This window comes from Schistocerca gregaria, chromosome X (genome assembly GCF_023897955.1).
Source record: "Schistocerca gregaria isolate iqSchGreg1 chromosome X, iqSchGreg1.2, whole genome shotgun sequence".
NCBI classification, from domain to species: domain Eukaryota; kingdom Metazoa; phylum Arthropoda; class Insecta; order Orthoptera; family Acrididae; genus Schistocerca; species Schistocerca gregaria.
The window spans coordinates 174,066,537-174,092,226 of NC_064931.1; the positions used below are offsets into that span (position 1 = coordinate 174,066,537).

At 37.0% G+C, this 25,690-nt stretch overlaps 1 protein-coding gene across 1 annotated transcript in view; it reads left to right on the forward strand.

Annotated features, from left to right (window-relative positions):
- LOC126298975 (uncharacterized) overlaps positions 1–25,690 on the forward strand; it is a 974,877-nt gene that overhangs the window by 894,088 nt on the left and 55,099 nt on the right. Inside the window, exons 21-22 of the mRNA XM_049990596.1 lie at positions 9,918–10,112; positions 18,981–19,120. Of these exons, the coding sequence (XP_049846553.1) occupies positions 9,918–10,112; positions 18,981–19,120 (335 nt within the window). The remainder of the gene's footprint in view (positions 1–9,917; positions 10,113–18,980; positions 19,121–25,690) is intronic.

Below are 25,690 nucleotides of genomic sequence, written 5' to 3' on the forward strand. Positions count from 1 at the left end.
CCCAACATGCTCTAGAAGGTGTAAGTCAACTACCCTGGCCAGCAAGATCTCCGGATCTGTCCCCCATTGAGCATGTTTGGGACTGGATGAAGCGTCATCTCACGCGGTCTGCACGTCCAGCACAAATGCTGGTCCAACTGAGGCGCCAGGTGGAAATGGCATGGCAAGCCGTTCCACAGGACTACATCCAGCATCTCTACGATCATCTCCATGGGAGAATAGCAGCCTGCATTGCTGCGAAAGCTGGATATACACTGTACTAGTGCCGACATTGTGCATGCTCTGTTGCCTGTGTCTATGTGCCTGTGGTTCTGTCAGTGTGATCATGTGATGTATCTGACCCCAGGAATGTGTCAATAAAGTTTCCCCTTCCTGGGACAATGAATTCACGGTGTTCTTATTTCAATTTCCAGGAGTGTGGAACGGGTAGGCAACTAACAGTTATGCAGTGTCTGTTTGAATGTTTGTTCCGATAAATCTTGTACAGTTTGTGGAAGCTTATTAAATAATTTGTGTCCCATGAGTTCATAACTGTTAATTGATTTTGACAGACTATATAGTTTTACTGTAATGATTATTTCTTCACAAAACAAATGTTTACTATGTGCCTTCTTTGAGGAAACAGCAAGTGTCCAAACTGCTTTCCTGTGCAGTGTTAAGATGTTATGCACACAATTAGAGTTTCCCCATAAAATAATACCTTATAATATTATGGTTTGGAAAAATGGAAAATAATATGTTCCAACATACATTCCAGGTACACAGATTATAAGTTACTTTAATAAATAAAGTCCTCTAGACAACTTAGCAGTACTATAAATGGTATTAAAAGGGTTCCATGTTTTTAGAGGTGATATTATAGACCAAAAAACGAAAAAAATCCAATAAACATGGATTTAAAAGGCATACCTTAAGAGCTATGAGCATTCATTAACTTTTATTACTGTGAAACCTATCTCTTCTACTGCAAGCTTTTAGGGAAACAAAAACTCTGTGAAAAACTCCAGGTTGGTCACAGGTGTACTGGCAGGCATTGATGATGCATTCCTGAAGTGTTTGTACACCATTAATGGGCTTGCAGTGCCCAAAATCAAAAATGCAAGTGATTAAGAACAGGGAAATAAGCTTGGCAATGTAATGGACCTCTCCGACCAATTCATTGCCTATTAAATGTCTGTGTGAAGTGGTCTCAGACATTTCAGAGAAAATGTGCTGGTGCTTCATCATGCATGAAACATGTCTCTTGCCACTGTTGGAATGGTACCTCCTCTAGCTCAGGTCATTTGATAGGAACTGAAGACATCTTGCAGCAGGTAATCTCTTCAACACAATGCTTTGATTTTTCTCTTGCACTGTTTGTCCCTATATTTCCTAAAAAAATTAATAAATGATTATTAAGCATATCTGCATAGTTGATCATCTATAGCAAATGGTGGAACAACAAATGATAGAAGGCTTGAGAAATCAAAGAGGTTTATTTTGTTATACGTAAAGACAGAAAACAGAATAATAAAACACTGAATTGACAATGCTACTGCCACCACTGGGATGGAGATCAGCAATGTCCATGGATTAATTAAGTGTCTGGAGTGCTGAGCAGTGGAGATCCATGAACAGTCCAGTTCCAAGTGTAGTCAGTATCCAGATAATAGTGAACCAAATGGTGTGGGCTTGAGGTATCAGTAGTAGTAAAGTCCAAGATGAGACCACTGGTCCGAGGCCACCTGGCTGCAGGCACCATGGTTTGCCAATGATAATATCACATATAGTCCTTCCATTTAAATCAGCGCTAATGGGGCACATTGTCCTGTCTCTTGTTTTACTGCATTCCATATATACTTAAGTCTGTTTTGGAATTACCAATTTCTGGCCTAATGTGCATATTCCTTGATTTTTAATAAGTTTTCTTAGTAACAATACAACTACTGCAGAATCTCTGCCTCTTCTTGCCAACAGATACATTTCCCTTTCACAAGATACTTTAATCCCTCTACAGATTCATGGTTTTTTCATGCCTGTTTAATGTCCCTTCTAATTAACTAATGTGAAAAGCCATTTTCAAATACACTATGTGATCAAAAGTATCCAGACACCTGGCTGAAAATAAGTTACAAGTTCGTGGCACCCTCCATTGGTAATGCTGGAATTCAATACGGTGTTGGCCCAATCTGATCCTTGATGACAGCTTCCACTCTTGCAGGCATACATTCAACCAGGTGCTGGAAGCTTTCTTAGGGAATTCTTCATGCAGTGCTGTGCTGAGGAGAGGTATCGATGTTGGTCGGTGAGGCCTGGCATGAAGTCAGTGTACCAAAACAGCCCAAAGGTGTTCTATAGGATTCAGGTCACAACTCTGTGCAGGCCAGTCCATTTCAGGGATGTTATTGTCATGCAACCACTCTGCCACAGGTCATGCATTATGAACAGGTGCCTGATCATGCGGAAAAATGCAATCGCCATCCCCGAATTGCTCTTCAACAGTGGGAAGCAAGAATGTGCTTAAAACATCAATGTAGACCTACACTGTGATAGTGCCATGCAAAACAATAAGAGGTCCAAGCCCCCTCAAAGAAAAACACAACCACACCATAACACCACCACCTCGAAATTTTACTGTTGGCACTACACATTCTGGCAGATAACGTTCAATGGGCATTTGCCATACCCACACGCCGTCATTGGATCACCATATTGTGTACTGTGATTTGTCACTCTACACAACGTTTTTCCACTGGTCAATCGTCCAGTGTTCATGTTCCTTACACCAAGTGAGGCGTCATTTGGCATTTACCAGCGTGATGTGTGGCAACATGAAATCCAAGTTTTCTCACATCTCGCCTAACTGTCATAGTACTTGCAGTGGACCCTAATGCAGTTTGGAATTCCTGTGTGATGGTCTGGATAAATGTCTGCCTATTACACATTATGACCATCTTCAACTATCAGCAGTCTCTATCAGTCAACAGAGGAGATCGGCATGTACGCTTTTGTGCAGTACATGTCCCTTCATGTTTTCACTTCACTATCACATCAGAAAGAGTGGACCTAGGGATGTTTAGGAATGTGGAAATCTCATGTACAGATGTATGACACAAGTGACTCCCAATCACCTGACCATATTCGAAGACCATGAGTTCTGCAAAGTACCCCATTCTGCTCTCTCATGATGTCTAATGACTACTGAGGTCACTGATATGGAGTTCCTGGCAGTAGGTGGCAGCACAATGCACCTAATATGAAAAACGTATGTTTTTGGGGGTGTCTGGATACTTTTGATCACATAGTGTAATAATAAGAGTTCATCATGGAAGAGATCAAATGTTATGTCAGCGTTTGTTTTATTATGAATTTCATTCCAGGCCATCCCTTGTAAACCATTTTAAAAACATTTGTCCTGGAATGATTAATTATTCATCTGATTTTCACTGAGGAGTATCTATACTGTAAGACACTATCTCATCTATCCTAACTAACTATGCATCATGATCATAGAGAGCATTTGTTTCTGCAATTGCAGCTATTTTCGTGCTTTAAGCTTCATCAAAGAAGAATATTGTCAGTTAGGATCCTGCTGTCTTTATCCACCTATGTTGGAAAATTAATTATTGAGATCAAATTGTAGGATCCAAATAAGGTTTCCTGATTATTTTACCTATCTGAATCCTTTAGAAAAACTACTCTGAAATCACCACAGACTATTAACTGCTTGCTGTCACCTGACACATAGCGTAGTAAGAAATCCATATGCCTTGTAAAGAGTTTCAAAATTTCCCAGTGGGGTTCTATACACAGTTACATTGAAAACTGAACTATTTTTCAGTATGGATTGATAAGCACACATTTTCATATGCTGATTACTACAAAATCTACTCTTTGCAATGTTTTTGAACTTGTGTTCTGTTTTAATATATGTAACAATTCCTGTTCACATATTAGTCCTACATGAGTAATATGTTAAAGTTTAATTTTTTTATATTTAACTTTCCCCATTAACAAGGTCCAATATTTCTTCTAATTGTTCATGTATTTCAATGATGTCTCATCTGAGTGTCTTTTATATGGCAGATAAAACTTGAATAACAAATAGATCAACAGAAGAAACAATATTTAATCTCAAAGTAACTAAAAATCAAAACAAAACAGTGACATTACTTTTACTAATCATAGACCAAAAGCTCTCATGGGAAAGACACACAAATTATCTATGCAGTAAACTAGCATGAGTACTTCTCTTATTGTATAAATTAAGAAACAGTGTGAGTAATCAATTGCTACTCCACTCATACTATGCTTTTTTTCATTCCCAACTGCAATATGGAATATTGCTTTGGGGTAACTCCCCAGGGGCTGAAAGTATTTTCAGATGGCAGAAGAGAGCAATCAGGTGCATGGAAGGGTTAGCACCCAGAGAGTCCTGCAGAAATTATTTTAAATCTCTTGGCATAATGACAGTGCCAAGCATGTACATATATAACTGTTTAATATATGCCAGAGAAAATCTCAAAAAAATTGAACATGAGATGTGATGTGCATGCACACAGTAGAAGAAACAGTCACCTGCTGGACTTGCCTTCCACAAGACTTGCTGTAGTCCACAACAACTATAAGTACATAAGCATAAATTTTTTCAATAAGTTACCATGCTCATCTCGTACAGTACCATTAAATAAATATAACAATACATTGCAAACCTGGCTAAAAAACAACAAATTCTATACAACTGAAGAATTCTTAGAAACTAATCATCAAAATATATGTTTTACCTAAGTTATGAAGAAAATGTTTTGATATTATATAAGCTAGTTATTTACTGTGATTCTTTTCTTATGTGTGTATTTAATTACTGTATAAAACATTGTTTTACATAATGCTGAAGAAAAGGTCTTTAGTTCCTTTTCTCCCCTTTCTGTAACTATTTGAATATTGTACTGAAACTAAAACCCTCTGTAAACTTTGACGAAGCCAATTGTATGAAAAATACTGAAAGGCTAATAAAAATATTCTATTCTATTCTATTCTATTCTATTCTATTCTATTCTATTTACACATTATCTACTCTGTCACTACACTGCAAATAACTCTTTTCTTGCTTCACAATTTGTCTAGTTATAATACTCCTATTCCTGTTACTCTGTTTTTATCTTCATATTAAATTATTTAATGAGTCAAACAAGGTCACAGTACTTAACAAGTAACCACTAAAAAAGTGAAACAATTGAGAAGCAGATTACAAATGGCTGGTATTTTTTTGCAATAGCCTGTTTCTTTTGGTTGTGTATAACAGGAAGTTGGGAAAATAATGAAATGAGAATTTTCTGTTAACTGGCAATCATTTTATTTGTGATAACTGCAACAATAGTATCAGTGTCTAAAATTCCAATAAAAAATATAAGAATGGTGGGATGCAGAGAATGCAAATTGGAGATGGAAAACAAGAAACAAGCCAAGATTTGTTTGGAAGATTGTGAAAACTGTTTAATATGAAGGTCATTTCAAAATTCCTGCACACTGTGCATGCACAACCCTTACAGTGGTATGATCAAGTTGAAATTCATGTCAGTTATGAACAAGACTTTAGACATGATGGTCATATACATTTGCTGGTTCACATGGTTGTGTCAGGAGTAATTAGATTTAAAGCAGAAGCTGAAACTGAGTCAGTTTGGATTATAAATAGTGACCAGCATTCCTGCATCAAAATCAAACCCCTATGAGGAAGGAACCCAACAGAACTTTACAACACTTTGAGAGATATCTGTGTGAATAGTGTAGTGAATTTGTGAATTGTGTTGTATTCATCTCATGACATACTTTTACAGTCCATTTGGTTTGCATGCAGGGGACATCTCAAAAATTTATAATAAATTTACAATGATTTTTACACTAATAAATAATAGCACCAAAATAAATAATAACACTATAAGGATATTTCTTGGAATATGTAACACAGTGTATCCAGATAAAATATCCACTTGGTCCTGCATGAATCCATCCACTGAGTAATAAAATTTCTGTGTCAGTGCCTCGTATAGCATTTTTTTTAAGTGGACCTAAATTCTTCTGCATTAACTTGTTCCCTTTTAATTTATTACAAATTTTCATTCCCATTTATTGAGGTTCCTGGGCATATAGCGTGAGGTGGTTGGTGAGGAGCATAAAATTTTCATTGTTTCTAGTGTCATGTGAATGGGCAAAATCGTTTCCCTCAAATAATTCATGTTTGGTGTACAAAAATATAATAATCTCATAGATGTATAGGGATGGCAGAGTTAATATTTTAAGTTTTCTAAATAGTGGACAACATGATTCTTTATGATTAGCATATTTAAAATGATTTTTGCTGTAGTTTTAGTATCTGTGTTATGTTTGTCGAGTTACCGCAAAAAACAATACCATACCTATAATGGATTCGAAGTAGCTTGTATATGTTACTTTTCATGTGTCCATGTCAATTACAGTTGATAATATTTGCACTGCAAATGCAAAGCTGCTCAGTTTGTTTGCTAGGTATTCAATGTGTGCCTGCCAGCTCATATTTTTATCTGCATTTAAACCTAGGAATTTGACTGAGTCTACTTCTTCTATATCTTGGTTGTTGTGAAAAATCTTAATCTGCTCATATTTTGACTGTCTGTATTTGAATTTCATCATAGGGGTCTTAGATGCTCTATTTAAAGAGATGCTAACTCTTTGCTTTCTGTTTGACAAGTACGATTTAAGCCATTGTAGGGCATGGCCGCTAATGCCATACTTTTCAAATTTGTAAAAAAGCAGTGCACAATTTAAAGAATCAAATGCCTTTGCGAGGTGGCAGAAAATTCCTGCCACCTTATTTCTCTTGTCTAATGATGTATTTATTTTCTCAGTGATACTGTTCACTGCATCTATGGTGTTTTTTCCCTGCTGGAAACCAAATTGATTGTTTAGAATAACAGAATATTTTGCAATGAAGTTTTGAATTTGGGGAACTGCAAGTTTTTCAGATATTTTATGTATGACTGGAAGAATTGAGATAGGACAATAATTTCCCATGATCTCTTTCATGGTTTGACTTCAGCATATTTCAGTGCCTCTGGAAACAGCCTTTTTCAAAGCATTGATTTATTACTTGAGCTAGTGGGTTTGCAATTTTATTGTGTACCACTTTAATAACTTTCATGGGCGTTCCATCCCAACCTGCAGATTTTTTGTTTCTTAATGTTAGAATAGCATTTTCTACATCCTTCACAGAAACTTTTAAGAATTTTGTAAAGTTTCCAGAGTTTTTACTTAGGCCAAAGGGATTTACTTTGTTGTGATAATCTGCTACATCTACATCAGACTTTGCTACTTTTATAAAAAATTCATTAAATTACTCTGGTATCTGAGTTGGACTTACAATAGCATTTCCTTCAATGACAAAGTTTGAAATTTTTTGGTTACAGGCTTTGACACCTAACTCAGATTTAATGATTAACAACACAGCCTTTGCTTATTTTTATGATTTAAAATTTTCCTATTAGTTGTCAGTTGTTTTGCTGCCTTGACAACTCTTTTAAATATAGTTTGTAGAATCTAGCATATTCAATGAAAACAGTATCTTTATTATATTTCAGTTCTCTGTGCAGTTGCCTTTTCCTTACCCTGGAAATATTTATGCCCTGGGTAATCCATTTTAATTTATATGTCATTTTATTGTTGAAGAGTCAAGGTGGAAATGTTTCATTAAAGACATCAAGAAAACTGTTTAGGAATTTCTCGAAGTTTTCTTCACTTGAGTTACAATGATCAAAAGACTGTTTTTCTCTCTTTTAGCTTCTTACTAAATATTAGCAAGTTTTCTTTGCTAAAGTTACTGCTAATATGGGTTCTCAAACGTGAAATATTCCTGTCTGTCAGTGGCAGCTCATTGAACAATGCACAATAATCTGAAATACCCAGATCTAGACAAAATTTATACACATCTTCATATACATTAGTTATAACATTGTCAATACATGTTGCTGATTGGGCATTCTCTCTGCTAGATTCAAAGAAATTCAATGTGAAACTATATTTATTTACTAAGTCAGTGAATTTTGAAGTGTAGCAGACCATCATGTGTGATAGCTATATTAAAATTTTTAATAGGTAGTAGCACTGTATCATGCTGGTCTGCTCATTTCCATGAAGGCTGAATAAGTACTGAGGGTATCCCAAGAAGTGGAAGGCCATCAACTGCAACAGAGTACCCTTTCCAGATTATTGTTAATGACATCTTCAGAGATGTTCAACAAAAACCATGTGAGGAAATTGCATATGAGGCCATAATGTCTATCTCTTCAGTTTACAAAATCATAACAAGAAAGATAAAGATGAGAAAAGTTGTTGCCAGATGAGTTTTGTATTATTTGAGAGTAGAGCAGAAAGCAGGTGGCAAAGGAATCACAGAAGAATTGCTTCAACATTGTTGAACAGAAGGAGAACCATTCCTGAAAAGATTGTTCCACTTGATGAAGCCTGGGTATGAGATCTTGAATCAGACTGAAGTCTCAATCATCACTATGGAAAAGGTGCTACCAAAAAAATTCTGCTGCCAGCACTCAAAGGTGGAACTGATTATGATCTTTGCATACAACACGAATGGAGTCATAACTACAAATAGAGTTCCCCAGGGGGACGTCTGTAACAGGCACGTACAACAAGCTGATTCTGCAAAATGTTTTGTGCCTCAAAATTTGTCAAAGAAGGCCAGACATGCTTGCAGCTGGTGTCTTCATTTTCCACAATAATGCAAGACCACATATTACAGTACCAGTGAGAGAAACACTCAACCAATGTGGATTGATGGAAAATACTTCTGCACCCACCATACAGTACTGACAAGAGTCCATCAGTCTTTGATCTGTTTCCAAAATTGAAGGAACAACTCCCTGGAAAACATTTTGATATTGATGAAGCTTCGAGTGAGGTGACCCAAGTAATCAGACAGCTCAACAATGAAGGTGCTGTATCCTGAATGCAGAAGTCATTAAAATGTTGGGAAGCTGTCATAAGTAAGAATGGAGTTTATACTGAAAGCCTGCAAAAGTATTTTATGAAGTAAATTATTTTCATTAATTCTATCTTATAGTGTGCAGAACTTTTGAAATGACCTTCATAATAACAGTTACCTGCATCACACTTCAGTATACAGCTAGAAGGAGCCATTTCCTCAAACCCACTATGATAATATATACACTAAGGCTAAAGCTCAATGTACTGGCCCTGTTGGGTCATTTAGTACTAACCAGCCATCGAGTCATCCTCTGCCAGTGATATCACTGTGATGTAGTATGGAGGGTCACTGGGTTGGCATACCACTCCCCAGCTGATGCGAGCTTCCCAGACCTTGGAGCAACTACTTCTCATTTGTAACTACTCAGTTGTCATCATGAGTTTGAGAGCACTCTATTCCAGTGCTCCCATAAAGGAAAAATTGCTGGCAGTACCAGGTGTTGAACTCAAGCCCTCCATATAGAAGTCACACATACTGACCACTGCGCTACAGAGATAGGCCAACATATCCATCAACAGTTTTAATCAACATTACAAAGTTGTATAATTTATGCGGAATGCAAACTACAGTACACAGTTTATTTACTTTTGACACAGAAATGTAGATTTCCAGATATGAAAACATGTTCTGTTGTATGATGTCCATAATTATGATATTTGTGTAACCTATGACTTTTGTGAGATGATTTTGCATAGATATTTTCCTGTGACAAAACATCAGTTCCTTATAATTTGCTTTATGAATAATACAGATCGAAAGATTCCACTGTTTTCCTTCCCCCCATATTTTAATATTTTTGCATTATTAAAAATCTGTCGTATGATTGCTTTTATTTATATTTAATGTTCAACTAGTGGAACATTTTTGTGGATGTTTTTAGAGTATAATGTTATTCTTTTAGCAGCATGAAACACCAGCTGATTCAATATCCATAGAAACAGCAGAGGAAGACACTGAATTGATGATGGATGAGTTACTAGCAACACCACCTTTAGCAAGCACCAGCAGCAGATCATTCCCTCCAAGACGACGACTGGAGCCATTACTTGAGGAAGAAGACACAGACATCCCAAGTGATACCCCATCCCCCGAACAGGTAAGTTCCTAATGAAACTATAGCATCTTTGCCTGTTTTGATAGGAATATCTGACACTTGGAAGCTAAATAAATCTAAAATTACTCAGAATATTCACATATATTTTATTCAAACTAAAACTCAGAAATTATTGTCAACGTTGTCTGAGATAGAGAAGAAGCTTCTACTCAGTGTTTGCTGATACAACTGGAGCAAGGTAAACTATCACTTAAATGAAAACCCATGTTTCAATTTCTTCATCAGAACTTTGTAGTGAGCTCTGCCTCATTCCAACCCTTCTCTATCTTAACCTATTTTTCTTTTATGTCATGACTCTTTCTCCCTGTAAAAACATTCTTCAATCATTATGAAAGGCATAGATTAATTTATGTTTCAGTATTACTTGGAAATAGCCAGTTTTTTCTTTTCTTTTTTTTCTTCAATCTTCAGTCTGGTTTCAAGTGGTCTACCATGATTTCCTCCTGATGCTGGTCTTTTCATTTCAGAGTAGCACCTACAAACAGCGCCAACAATTGTTTTTGTATGTATTATAATCTCTGTACAGTTATTTAACTCAAAAATAGTGAATGTACATGTGTGCATCACAACCCCTATTCTTTATTATTAACCATCTTTGATCACGAGATTTGCCACAATTCACCCCTCATTTCTGAGTGACTGGCTTGCATTTCAAATTCAGTGTAGACTGGCTTACTTTCAAATGCATTGCTTTTATGTTCCCAGAAGTAATGTCTGTCCACAGTTTACAATATTTTTATCAGTCCATTCAAACTTTTGAATGTTCACAATGTCAATTTGCACTTACTTTTTGCATTGTCATAGCTACAAACTTCTCACCATTTTCTTGAGCACTGGACACCTTAGGTCTGAAGTGGTACGAGTCATTAAAAGTCAGATCAATTAATTTCACTAGTGCTTTGTCTCTTAATGGTACCAAACTCACAACATTATATTGTGTTTAGCGTAGTTTCTAGTTAGGTTATCAAACAAATTGTGGGGTTGGGCTAAATTTCAGTAATAGCCCAAATGTATGTAATGTTGGTAATGATAAACAAGACCTGTGTTTATGTTCCTAATAGCACAGCTTAAATATATGCAACAAGCAGCAATGATATTTAAGTAGTCACAACTAACACACACTTTTTGTTCTCCTTTTGGAATATGTCCCAATTCCAAAAGTGTTGATAGGTATGAATTGATAGCACAGTTAAACTTTTAACTACACATTCCACCCTATATCATGTTCTACAAAAGTATATTTCATTATAACACCACATATCCATATTCATATAATGTCATACTGACATTTATGGTACACAGTTCTGTCATTGGGTCCATCTCAAGTAAGTAGTCAACATCACCCCTTCCCAACTGCTGACTTGTATTTTGCATACTTTTCTTAAGTAATCATTCTTAGCATTCAGCGTAACAAGTTTCTTGTAATTAATTTTGGATTTCTGCTAAATTTTTCTATGTTGAAATCAAAGCTTTTAAATGTATTTATGAATAAGAAAACAAAACAGAATAAACACATCTGAAGAAATTAAAACAAACCATATTTTTGAAGTTTTGGGCAGAACAATATGAACTTTCAATGTGTTTATATAATGTAACACATGCATAAGACCAAGACCAAGTTTTTCAAATTAAATGTCAGACTACTGATAAACTGTTCATCAAAACAGATGAATTTATAAATTCAAAATTGACCATTATGCAACCACATAGAAATTATGAACGTCCAATTCAGAAAGGGTGCAAACATGGACTCAGCTCATTACCTACCATTAATAAAACTGCTTTTAAAACAACAAACGTTAATCAAAAGGATGACACAAATCCCCATATTTGACACTAACAGGATCCAAACACATCTCCCGGAAGAACTAGAGAAAAAACAGCCAGACAATTGGCAGCAACTCAAAAGCAAATTGATCAAAACCTCACAAACTCTAATTCTTCCACATAAAATGTAAAAGCACCCTTGGTGTGAAGAGGAATGTCGGTATACAATTCCATCTTGACAGGGTGTATACAACAATAGGAACAGTAATAAGACAGAAGACAGCTATGAAACATTACTGACAGTGGAGAAAGAAACAGCCAAATTAATCACAAAGACCAAAAGGAAATACAAAAAGGACCAATTAGCTGAAACTGAGAAGGACTTTAGAAGAAACAACACAGGACATTTCTGTAAGAACAGCAAAACTAAGCTTATAGAATATCAGTCACAAAGTCTCTGCTTCAAGAAAAAAAAAATGGACATTTGGCTTGAAACAGTCAAAGAAACGGTAAGAAACTTGCCAGATATTTCAAAGAACTACTTAATCCCTAACTCACAAGGTGTGGTTTCTCAGCCCCCTATGCTTAAACTAAGATTTAGAGGATAAATCATTTGAAAATTTTCATTTAAGTTACGTAACATATATTTTTAGGATTATTTCAGAGTTGTTTAAGTATTCCTCATTGATTTTACTGTGGTAAATAGAGCCTACAGCATTTTACTTTTTATTCCACAAAATCATGTACTTTTATGTGGGCTTTTTTAAATAGTACTCATAACCAAACTGTTAGAGGATTGAATCATAGTATTTATGTAGCAGGACAATTTTCACATAAAACTAAATTCCAGGGTTTAAACTTGCACATAAAAATTGCACCCAGTACCACAAAAGGAAAAATCTCCAAAATTGGCATTCACTGCTTCTACAACTTCCTTTGCCACCACCCAGAACACATTGGTGTTAACTAACACTTTAAGTGTTTTACTGTTCTTAGACGTTCAACAGTAAACTATTGTAGCAGTATGTTGACATTTGCTTGCAACCTATTAATGAGCCTTATCAAAAGTTAAACAGTAGTGCACTGTCCATATAGCTGTGTATTATTGGGCTGTTGTGAACAGTGAAAGTAAAAAACTGTGAAACGCAAATGTGCACCTGTGGTTACATCAGTTAAAGTAGTCAGTGTTGAACTTACACCCCCCCCCCCCCCCCCCGCCCCCCATTTTTCGGCCAATGTAGCAACACAGTATGTCAACACCGAGGACAATCAATGAGAAAGAAAAAGCAGTCAAATGTCACAACAGTCTTTGGTTTTCCTTTCCTGCAACATTTTCTATGTGTTTCTTCCAATGTACATTGTTCATAATTGTCACTTGTAGGTATTTAGTTGAATTTACGGCCTTTAGATTTGACTGATTCATCATGTAGCCAAAGTTTAATGGATTCCTTTTAGCACTCATGTAGATAACCTCACACTTTTCATTATTTAGGGTCAATTGCCAATTTTTCTCCATATAGATATCTTTTCTAAACTGTTTAGCAATTTGTTTTGATCTTCTGATGACTTTACTTGATGATAAACAACATCATCATGTGCAAACAACCTAAGACAGTTACTCAGATTGTCTCCTAAGTGCTTTAATAGATAAAGTACAGCATAGGCCCATAAAACTACCTTCTGAAATGCCGGAAATCACTTATGATTTACTCGATGACTTTCCATCAATAACAGTGAACTCTGACATATCTGACAGGAAATCATGAATACAGTCACATAACTGAGATGATATTCCATAAGCAAGCAATTTGATTACAAGCTACTTGTGTGGTACAGTGTCAAAAGCCTTCTGGAAATGTCAATAGCACTCAACACCTCATGTGAGTAAAGGGCTAGTAGTGTTTCACAAGAATGATGTTTTCTAAACCTATGTTGACTGTGTGTCAATAAATAATAATAATGTTCAAACACAACATATGTTCCAAAATACTGCTGCATATCAATATTAACTATATGGGCCTGTGATTTAGTGGATTGCTCCTACTATCTTTTGTGTGGCATGTGCATCCTCGCAGTCTTTGTGTATGGATCTTTCATCGGGCAAGTGATTATTTATGATTGGTAAGCATGAAGCTATTGCATTAGCATACTCTGAAAAGAACCTAATTGGAATACAGCCTGGACTGGAATACTTGCTTTTATTGAGTAATTTAAGTTGCTTCACTACTATGAGGATATCTACTTCTAAGTTACTCATGTTGGCAGCTGTTCTTGATTCAAATTCTGGAATATTTAGTTCATCTTCCTTGGTGAAGGAATTTTGGAAGGCTGTGTTTAGTAACTCCATTTTGGCAGTACTGTTGTTTATAGTATTTCCATTGTAATTGTGTAGAGAAGGTGAAGCAAGCAACACATAGTTCATTGCTGCTTTCAAACCTGTTGTACAGTGGACTGGCTTACTGCTGCACCCATGCACTTCGTCAAACTGTAGGCATATATGATAGTAATTAAATGCATATGCAAAACACATTTATTCACAGCAAAATATGTAAACTGAAAAGGTATAATTACAATTGAAATGTCCATGTGGGCAATTGTGTGACAGTTGTGAACAGCTCAAACACTGATCCCAGAGGGTATACACTCCCCAGTTATCAAGCATGCAGTACAGACTCATGGCCACAGAATACATTGCATGTGTGTCTGGCTGGTGCAAATGTTCTCTCATCTTGTGGATGCCATTTCATTTGCGGGTACGAGAAATGTAGTGAACATGCGATGGCTGTCTGATTTCGTACATGATGGTGGGGAGTGTGCTCTACCCACACGGACCATGGCTGGTGGTATCGCAGAACAGTGCAGACACCCACTGAGTAACAGTGGCATGCTCACACTGGTGTCACTCTGTGTCTCGCATGCCCATTGGTAACCACATCATTGCCGTGCTTTGGCCTAACAGTACTTTTGTGAAGGGGGCGCACGGATGAATGTCGACCCGTTGACTGTGTTGTCTGCAATTTCTGTGCTGCTGTTCGAGGCTCCCACAAAGGCATTGACTCTGTCATGCCACTAGCATACTTCACATATGACCAGCATCTCTTTGGGTTTTCTGCCCAGTTTCAAGACAAAGTTTTGTTATAGAAACTATTATAAGCACCTCACATTTAAGTCCATGCTAAATTTCAAGCTTCTGTAAAAGTTCATCAATCTTGGAGATTTTGCATTCATTTAAATTTGGCATGCTGTTTTCATTTTCTCTGCAACAGCTTTCTGACCTGTTTTGTGTACCAAGAGAGGTCAGCTCCATCATTTGTTAATTTATTTTGTATAAATCTCTCAACTGCTGTCAATACTATTTCTTTGAATTCAAGCCACATCTGCTTTTCACTTCCATTGTTAATTTGGAAGAAGTGGAGATTATTTCTCAGGAAGGCATCAAGTGAATTTTTATCTGTTTTTTGAATAGGTATACTTTTCATTTATTTTGGAGGATTTTGCAGTGACAATATTCCATCTCACTACAGCAACCCTGTGTTCAGTAATCCCTGTATCTTTTTTGATGCTCATTATTAGCGCACGATTATTTGTTGCTAAGGGGTCAAGCATGTTTTCATGTCTGTTTACTATTCACATGGGCTCATTAACTAACTGCTCGAAATAATTTTCAGAGAGTAAGTTTAGCACAATTTTGGATGATGTTTTATGCATACCTCCAGATTTAAACATGTATTTTCGCCAACATATCAAGGGCAAGGAGTAGGTGGAGCATAGAAGCACTCCATGAGAATTTACTTTGGGGAGCAAGCGCGAAAATTCTCGCACAGTCTGAGAGACAACACCTTGTGAATTAAGGATTAACTGCCCAGAAAACCACAAAGATTACCATCAAGAGAAACTGAGAACACTAATCCTAAATTATTAACACCAGATGAAGAAAAGAATAGTCACACTGTTCAAAAGACTAAAAAAGAGTAAAACTTTGGAGGCAGGTGGAATCGGCAGAAATCTTCAAATCAGCAGCTTCAAACACCATAAAAGACATCACCAAATTCATGCAAGACATTTGGCAAGCAGATCAAATTCCAGAAGACTGGAAAAATATGTTAAGTCACCTATTACACAAGAAGTGTGACAGAACAGATGTAAATAACTACAGGGGACGTCACTAATATCAGTTGCATATAAAATTTTATCTCAGTGTCTCCTCAGTAGAGCACAGAGAACAGAGCAGGATACAGACCAGAGCATTCTTGTCTAGAGCAAATTTTGAACCTAAAGTTAATCCTTAGACATCAAAGAATTTCTAGCAAAGATTTAGTCCATACATTTGTTGACTTCATAAAAGGCTAGAATGCAGTTGATTGTGTATCACTCTTGCAAATATTAAAAGAGCAAGGTCTAGGTCTGATAACACTTGTAATCATGGAACAGGCACTGACAGGTACAAAGTCTAAGGTTAAATATATGAGGGAATTCTCTGATTCTTTCAAAATAAAAATGGGGATAAGGCAGGGAGATGGGCTGTCTCTGTTACATTTCAACTGTGTCCTTGAGAAAATGATTAAAAGAATGGGGCAAACAGAAATCTGTTCTCAAATTTGACCAACCAATCATGTTACATAAAGGCAAGTTATCTATATGTTGCCTAAAATTTGCAAACGATTTAGAAATATTAACTTATGACATTTCACCAGTCTGAAATCAGATTGGACTCTTGAAGGAAACTGCATGAAAAATGCTCTGCAAATGTCTTTTGGAAAGAAAGAGTACATAACCTGCAACAAGAAGCACCAAAATTCATAGAGGTGAAATATTGCAAAATTAAAGGAGTTCCACAATTTAAATATCTCAGTGTAACCATTCAGGAAAATGGAATCAAAACAAAAACAAATGAAATTAGATGCTAGAAGATGAAAAATATGTACTACATACCCATAATATCTATAACAAGAAATGTGTCTTTAAGCACACGAAACAAAGATATTACAAGACATTAATTGAACCAGAATCCCTCTGTAGAGCAGAAACAGAAAAAAAAGACATTCCTCTTTCTCGGAGGAACCCAAATTCAAGAAAAATTCTAGGCTGAAAACTTGTAGATGAACAGTAGTGACTCAAAAGCAATCAGCCCATCAAATAATATGCAGATATCCATAGCAGCATCAGAAAACACAGGCTACAATTCTATGGACACATTGAAAGTAGGAAACCAGACTTACAAAAGATCTAAATTTCCAGTTTTATTTTACTTTTGCAACCACTTTCAGCTTTAAACTATCATATCTTCAGGCCCTCTGACTGATGCTTAGAAAGGATCCCACCTCTTGTATAATCAAAATAGGGGCAAGCTTACAGTCACTTTTGTCCGTAGACTTCTCTTTAACATAGTGATCCCCTCGATCACAGACTGCAAGTGATGATCTAAAGGATTTCTGTGTTATAAAGAAGTTTACTATACCAGTGACTGTATGCTGGCACCTATTTTGATTGTCCAAGAGGTGGGATTCTTCCAATATGTCAGTCAGGTGCCTCAAGATGGCATAGTGTAATGCTCAAACTGGTAACAAAAATAGAATAAAACTGGAAATTTAGACAGCTGAAGGCATTGTAATTTGACATTTTGTAGAAAACTGCTGAGGTCCCACAACCACCCTGTTTAAAGGTAGACATGTAGATATAAAGCAAATAGTCGATTTTTTTATCAATAAGTGCAAAGCCAAAATTGACACAATGAAACAGATTGGTGAGATCAAAACTGATCTGAAACTGACAAAAATAGAACCAGAAATGTCCAAAACCATGAAATCCTCTGGTCCAAAGAAGAAGACTGGAACGACATGTTCTGAAGAGAGGAAAGAAGCCCACAGAAAGAGAATGAAAGAAATGTGGGCACAAAGGAAGGTAAATGCCCATCCCTAAGTACTTTACATCGTCATAATGGACTTACTCATAGATAATAATAAAATCATTGTTAATTGATGTTTTATAAAGTTTTTCCTGAAACAGTAATTTCACAAAATTTACATTTTTCCATGATTCACACAAAGTTCATTGAAAAATATAAAAGTGTGGTTTCACTGTATTGTCCTTACATTGTCACCAACAACAGTGAAATAGTGGTTAAAAGACTAAACTCCTTCCCAGGAGGAGAATAAGCATAAAAATCACCATCCACTCCTCCTTCAGTTGGATTTTCCTTGGTCTCCTTATCTCATTTCTGGTGAATTTCAGTTTGGTCACATAAAAAAGACCATACTGGACTCAGGTTCTCTGTAACAATTACATACTGAAACATCATCACTTCTACAGTTAAAACATATATTTTAAACAATCTCACCAAAGTAGTAGGGTCTAAGTATTATCAATTTTGTATTTCTTTGCTTCCACAAGATGTTCTTTTATCATTAAGTGAGTGACATTTGCTCATGTCTAATATCTTGCAACAAAAGCATTTAGTTTGTGAAGACTGAAAAAATTAAAATCACATAATGTTTTGTAGACTTCTGTTTCTGTTTCCCCTGCAGGATTTCATAAAATTTCTCACAGTACATCTGTACTTCCAAGTATTAAAAGCTCTTAATGAAAGTACTAGCTGTTTTATAAATTTGAATACACATTTTTAATAATTGTTTTGGTGGTGTAGACAACAATTTTAAATTTATATTTAACTTTCAGTAAGCAATTAGTGTAATCTCTAACATCCTTCATGTCATTGTATGCTCAAAAAATTTCACATTGGAAATACTGGCACCTTTGTATCACCAATAAGACAGTACCAAATTCAGGAGTGCCACTGTATTAAAACATTTCACTATTATGATTTCTGTGAGACCTTTACAGTCTTTCTTTAGCTGTGTTCATTTTAAACCTTTTTATCTACAGTGTTTTAGTAGCATTAGCTCAGGTGTCATACCACTCATCTCAACAGACAAAATTACTGAAATCTGCTGCTTTTTGTTTTTTTTTAAAAAAAGACTGATATCTAATGTGACCGTAGTTAAATTTTTTGTCTGTATTTTAAACTGTTATTCACATTTTTTGACTCAGCAGTAGTATACCTGTGAAATGTGGGCTTGTGGGTAGGGCAACATGTCTGGAGGTGTTGCTGATGGTTGCCTATCTGCAGAGTGTGCAAACCCTGCAACAGACCAGCAGAGCTTCTTCCATCAACTGCGCCTGCAGAAAGTCCGCAGCGAGCTGCATTGGGCAAAAACAAGCAAACTGTAAGTAGATTGATTTGAAAAACAAAGTAGTGCTTTGTATTTAGTAATTTAATATAATTTGTGATATATTACTTTACCAGATTTGATGGAAGTAGAAGAATGTAAGACATCTTCATAAAAAAACTGCAATACAAACAGGCTTTTAAAGTTATTGGTATTTGTTCATTAACTTTCCCTTTTAAGAAATCCCAGAAAAAAATCCAGAGGAGAAATATCTGGTAATCTAGCAAGCCAATTAGTTGTACCACCTTTGCAATCCAACAACCATTACAAATGCAATTTAATACCACCTGTGGTTTCCATAAGTAATATTCTGCCAACTTTCATGTCAGATACACCTACACTAATAGGATTGGAAGGTGTTACACAATGTGAAGTATCTATCCAATATATATCAAACTTTGTGTATATGTTCATCATAATAAAACTTTCATTCCATTTGAAACTGATGTCCATCATCGCCAGTATGAGGTGTGAGCTGCCTTCTTTTATTCAATGTGTCATGGGAGCAAACAGCCTCCAAATGTCATCTTGAAGAATTTTTTGCCATGTATGGACATATGCTGTGACAGTTAATGAAGATTGCTGGCTAGAGGCTGCAATGAAAATGTACATCTTCCCAACACTTCCCAGACCTGCTCTGTGGGTGACAAATGAGGTGATCTAGCAGGCCAGTCAACATTCTGTACATTCCTCAAGGCATCAGTGTAGGGTCTTGCATTATCCAGAAGAAACATGTCATTTGGTACACTGGTGATGAAGGATGTGACAACAGTGTTTAACATTCTTGTAATTTATTGGCCTCCCTTCAACGAGTACCAAATCACACCAGCAGCCATATCCAACAGCCACCTACATCCTGATTCAAGGAGTTGGAGAGGTATGGGTCTTGAGAATAGCCACTTTCTGTGACATTTCAACAAGTCATTAACAGACACAGTTTGATCAATATGGCGGCCAGAAAAAGTAGCAAGATTCATTGCTGAACACCACTGAATGCCATTCAATGTCCAAGATGACTCAGACTCAGCACCATAAAGGTCTGTGTTTTCTGTGGTGAGGTATCATAGGTAAATGACACATAGCAACTCAAGATCTCCAGCCAGGTTCCAGTAATCTATTCCAAGTGGTTTATGGTGGAACTCTGCCTGTAATCTGTTCTCAAATTTCACCTGTTTTCATCTGTGATTTCATCAGAGTAAGTCAAACAAACATGTGATCTTCTTGTGGTGAAGTTTTTCTGGAACAATTCATGCCTATTCTTTTTCCACCTTGTTGTACTATGTCCTCATCACAATTTGTTCTGTAATCACTGCACTACAGCCAACTATCTATGCAGTCTATCAGTTTGTCCCATATCACTCATGCCAATGATTCAACTTCCTCGTAGTTCAAAATATGGCAATAAGCTCTACGTACACATCATCAGGGTACACTGTGTTGTTAACCTGAAAATTTCCAATAATGTTAGACAAACCCAATATCCATCATGTACTGACATTGTTCTTTGCCTACAGGAATGACTTTTTTCTGTACTGGAAATACTGAAAATATGCTCACATAAGGATAAAATTTTAAGCAACATATAACACAGAAATGTAAATAGTGGAGTATCAAAAAAGGAAAAGGTCCTGAGTTTGAGTCTCGGTCCAGCACACAGTTTTAATCTGCCAGGAAGTTTCATATCAGTGCACACTCTGCTGCAGAGTGGAAATCTCATAGTGGAGTATCAGTTTGGTTATGTTCAATCAAGATGTCCAATGTATAACATTTTGCATTTTCATCAATGTAATTTAACATTCTTGAAGCTAGGATATTCAATCAATGATGGTAATTTGGCATTACAATGTTTGTCTACATTTTTGCATCCAAAATGCAAAAAAAACAATAAGGGCCAAACATTTGATTGATTTCCTTGATGTACAACTGCAGATTTACCAGGTATCAGATACCTATGTTGTATTTATTCCCCTCATCATTGTTCATGAAAACTGATTCATCTGAACACAATAAGTGATGAATAATATGTGAATTTATTTCTGTTTGGTCACAAGTCTATTAAACATAAATAGAATCAAACAGTGGAAAATCCAGGATGGAATGTAACAATACCAGAGAAGGAAAGTTGCTACTCATCATATACTGGAGATGCTGAGTCGCGATAGGCACAACAAAAAGACTCACACAATTATAGCTTTTGCCCATTAAGGCCTTTGTCAGCAGTAGACACACATACACACACACACTCAAAATCACACTGCGAACAGCAGCACCAGTGCATGATAGGAGTGGCAACTGGGTCTGGGTAAGCAGAGGGCAGGGACGAGGAGGGATAGTATGGTGGGAGTATTGGACAGTGAAGTGTTGCAGTTTAGTCAGAGGGCAGGAGAGAAGGTGCGGAGTGGTAGGGGGTAAGTAGTGGAAAGGAGAGAAATAAAAATAAATTAAAAGACTGGGTGTGGCAGGGAAATGATGGCTGTGTAGTGCTGGAATGGGAACAGGGAGGGGGCTGGATGGGTGAGGACAGTGACTAATGAAGGTTGAGGCCAGATCATTTTCACATGTGCTAGACTGCTCTCATTCCATTATCAACAGTTTTATCAGTAGGCCATAGTCCAAAGGTTTGTCAACCCCCCCCCCCCCCTCACCCCAACCCCACCCCCTCCCCCCAGTCCCCCCCTAGTCCCACCCTAGTCGGCTAATCAGTGTTGTACAATAGACTGAGGCCTATATATTCATACTGATCTAGTACATCACAATTGCATACAATTAAGAAATACCTTATAAACACACACACACACACACACACACACACACACACACACACAAGTCAATATATCAAGATAACTGTAATGGCTACTACAGCAAATTTTCTGTAGTCTGGAAGTAATTTTTAAAATTTATAGAAACTGAATTATTAGCCTAATTTTTTTTTAATTACACTATATATATTTTTTCTGTGACATTGGCCAGAGTCTTTGAAGAGGAGTTTAGTGATTTAACATGTGAGGAACTTGATCAAATATTTAAGAGATGACAGTGCTGCAAACCACTGTCCTGTCATCAGAAGGCAAAGCCCCACAAATGTCTACCCTCCTGTAGAAAATGAAAGCAAATACATATCTCAGGTACAGTTTATTATTATGACTCTTATGCAAAGCTCTCAATACGTTGATCTTGACTATTGATACATAGAATGATTCTTGACTGACAATACTGCACATTAAATTTCATTTGAATTATTGTAGAACGGGCTCATTTTATATGACATTTCATATCTTAGAGCGTCATCAGTGTTTTCCTGTAGACCTCTTGTATTAATTTTCTCCACAGGTAAAAACCCAGAGGTGTTAACTTTCTTTAGTATGCAGGTAATTTTGCATTTCCTGAGTGACTGATGCAAAAAAGGCAAAATGTTATATGGAGAAGATCTGTTTTTATTAGTGTGCAATGGTTTGGGACATCCCTCATGTTGATTTCGCAAGGATTGCCTTATTTCCTGTGGAATATCTTCCCATATTGCATCAGCATGTCTGTTAGGAAATGTAGATGCTTGTGAGTATTTAGAGCCCCAACAATAAAACAGGGACCAATGGTGTGGTTCTTGAAAGTCCAGTACCATACACTGACTGAAGCAAAATATTTTTATCCACTTCACTCAGACACTGTGGATTTTTAGCTGATCAATGGTGCATGTTGTGAAGACTGATTTTCCCATAATTTGTGAATGATGCTTCATCCACAAACAAAACCAAGCACAGAAATTCCACATCATTTTGTAGTTTTTGTCGACACCATCTAGAGATGTGTAATTGATTTTGAAAGTTTTTGACATTATGCTGTTGATGGAGCACATGTGGAAAGCATGACATAAGTTGCAAATGTAGTATCCACTAAACCACTCCTTCGGCAATTTGGCAGATCCCATTCACACCTGCAGGCTGTTTTGTAATCAAGTGGAGATTGTCTGTTACCGCTGCTGAGATGCTAGATGCATTTATGTCATTAGTTGTTGCTGTTTTTCATAGATGTTACGTGTTCTGCACATTTCCAGTTCCCTGGATTTTTTTAATAATGTTTGAAATCAAACAATAAAAAATCCATGATGAAATGATAATAATATTATGTATAGAATAGACTGCTGTCCAACATGTAGAGGAGATGTTGAGCTGCAGAAAGGCACAACAAAAAGACTGTTATACATTTGAGCTTTTGACCGAAAGGTCTTCTTCTAAAGTAGAAAACTCACACAAGCACAAAACCACAACTCTCTCTCTCTCTCTCTCTCTCTCTCTCTCTCTCTCACACACACACACACACACACACACACACACACACACACACACACACACACAAAAGCCACTGTCTCTGGCCACTTGAGGCCCTAATCATCCAGAGACAGTGGCAATGTGTGTGTGAATATGTGTGTGTTTATATATACCAGGTAGTAAGTGAAGAGATATGGTAATTTATGGCAACCAGAAATTTCAGGCTGACTACACAAGAGATAGTGGCTATGAATGTTGACCCCACACATCAGATGGTCATAAAGAGTGTTGAAGAAGTGGTGTATTGATATTTAAGACCAATCTCAGCCACCAGTCCAATGTGCTATGAAGAACAGTCTCTCCAAACTTGGAATCATGCTCCAGCTATCCAATGACAACCCAGCATCCGACTGACACAGGTACAAGCAACTCCTCTGTCAAGTATGATGCCCCACAGAAGGACAGAAATTTAGGGGATGGAGGACAATATGACAGCCTGTTTCCCCTGTGGGTGCCCTGGAGATGATATATCTTAATGCACAGAAGAAAAACAAGTGTTTGATTACTATGGCACTGCAAGGTGTCAACCATCACAGTAGTCCAATTCACACCAGTCAACTGCAGTATAGTTGATCTGTGGGGCAAAGCCCATCACTGCACTGTGGATGAGGTTGCTCTCCATTATCCTTCATTGTGCAAGGCCTATTCAGAAAGTAAGGTCTGCTCAGTCACAAAATGGAAACCACTGTAAAAATAAAAAATAAATGTTTTATTTGCAATAGTTAGCTACACCTTCCAACTACTTGTCTGCATAGTTGCCGCTGTAATTTAGACATTTGTCATCGTATTGTACCAGCATTCCAATACCCTCATCGTATAAGGCAACTGTGTGTGCTTCCTGCCAGTTCTCTACTCTTGTCTACAGCTCATTGTCTGTGCCAGAACATTGTTTTCATAGCCAGTGATTTATGTGAGCAGAGATGAAACTCAGGGAGAGTCAATTATGGACTCTATTGTGGGGATCAAACACTACCCATCAAAAATGCTGCAGGAGCATCTGCATTGCCCCTTCAGAATGCAGCTGAGAACTGTCATGCAGAAGGAAATGCATGACAGCTATGGTATGTGGGCTGCATGACATGAGGTGAAATCTCACACCAGGCCCTAATGCTTGATGGGAGACACTATTGTTCTAAGGATCTTTATGTGATCACTGTGTGATCAGAACTGAAAAAAAGCAGTGTGATGCAATTGCTGGGCATACTAGAGGCACTGCCCAGTGCATCTGTGCAAAGCTTCATTTGATTTTCACTGTGGTTTCTGTTTCACATCCCATCAGACCTAACTTTGCAAATAACCTTCTCATAGTAGTATGAGCTGCTCATCCATACACCAAACTCATGAAAACTAAGCAAGACAAACCTCTATGGAGGTGAGGCCACCTTAGATGAAAATTGCCTGTACTTGACAATTAGCAAGCTGTCAGGAAATCTCATCAATGCCATCATCAATAGCCATCCTGTCCAGGCACAAGTCAATTCACCATCTGTTATACAAAATCATCACCATCTGTGTTACAAAATTGATAGTACTGAAGGTTGCAAATGGGAAATATGGACAATCATCATTAACATGTATTTCAAGAATAATTATCAGTGATAGAACACAGGCATTCGAATTTGTCATTTTAACAGAATGTGGTCATAATATTATTCTTGTACAGGACTTCTTGCAGGCTTCACAAGAAGTCATAGACCATCAAAGATCAGAGCTCCAGATTTATGTAATTATTCCAACAAGCACACAAACAATGAGTGCTGTAGACAGTTGTTTGCCATTGAAGATGTTGTTGTCCCACCAATATCAGTGAGAATTTCCGGTAGTCAATCTAGATACTTAGTTAAACTGTGAAGCTTTAGTTGATAGCAAAAAGCTACTCAAGCTTATGAAAGAGCTCTATATACCAGTGAAGATCATAAGCATTGCAGGAGGTTGAGGAGAACTTTAAGTCACTATTCATCAGGAGCAGCCACAGCTCATTTCCCAAGGGATGTGTGTGAGAACAGCCTAACCAGCCTAAAATGGGCAGCTCAGTGCCATTGATGAAGACTCGGGCTTCACTACCACTAAAAACAATACAGTGGAGGAAGCTACTATCCAACTAACAACAGGATCTAACAACACGAACAAGTGTTAGCTGTTCTGCACCAGTTTTCTACGTCTACATCTACATACATACTCCGCATTCCACCATATGGTGTGTGGCAGAGGGTACCTTGTACCACAACTAGCATCTTCTCTC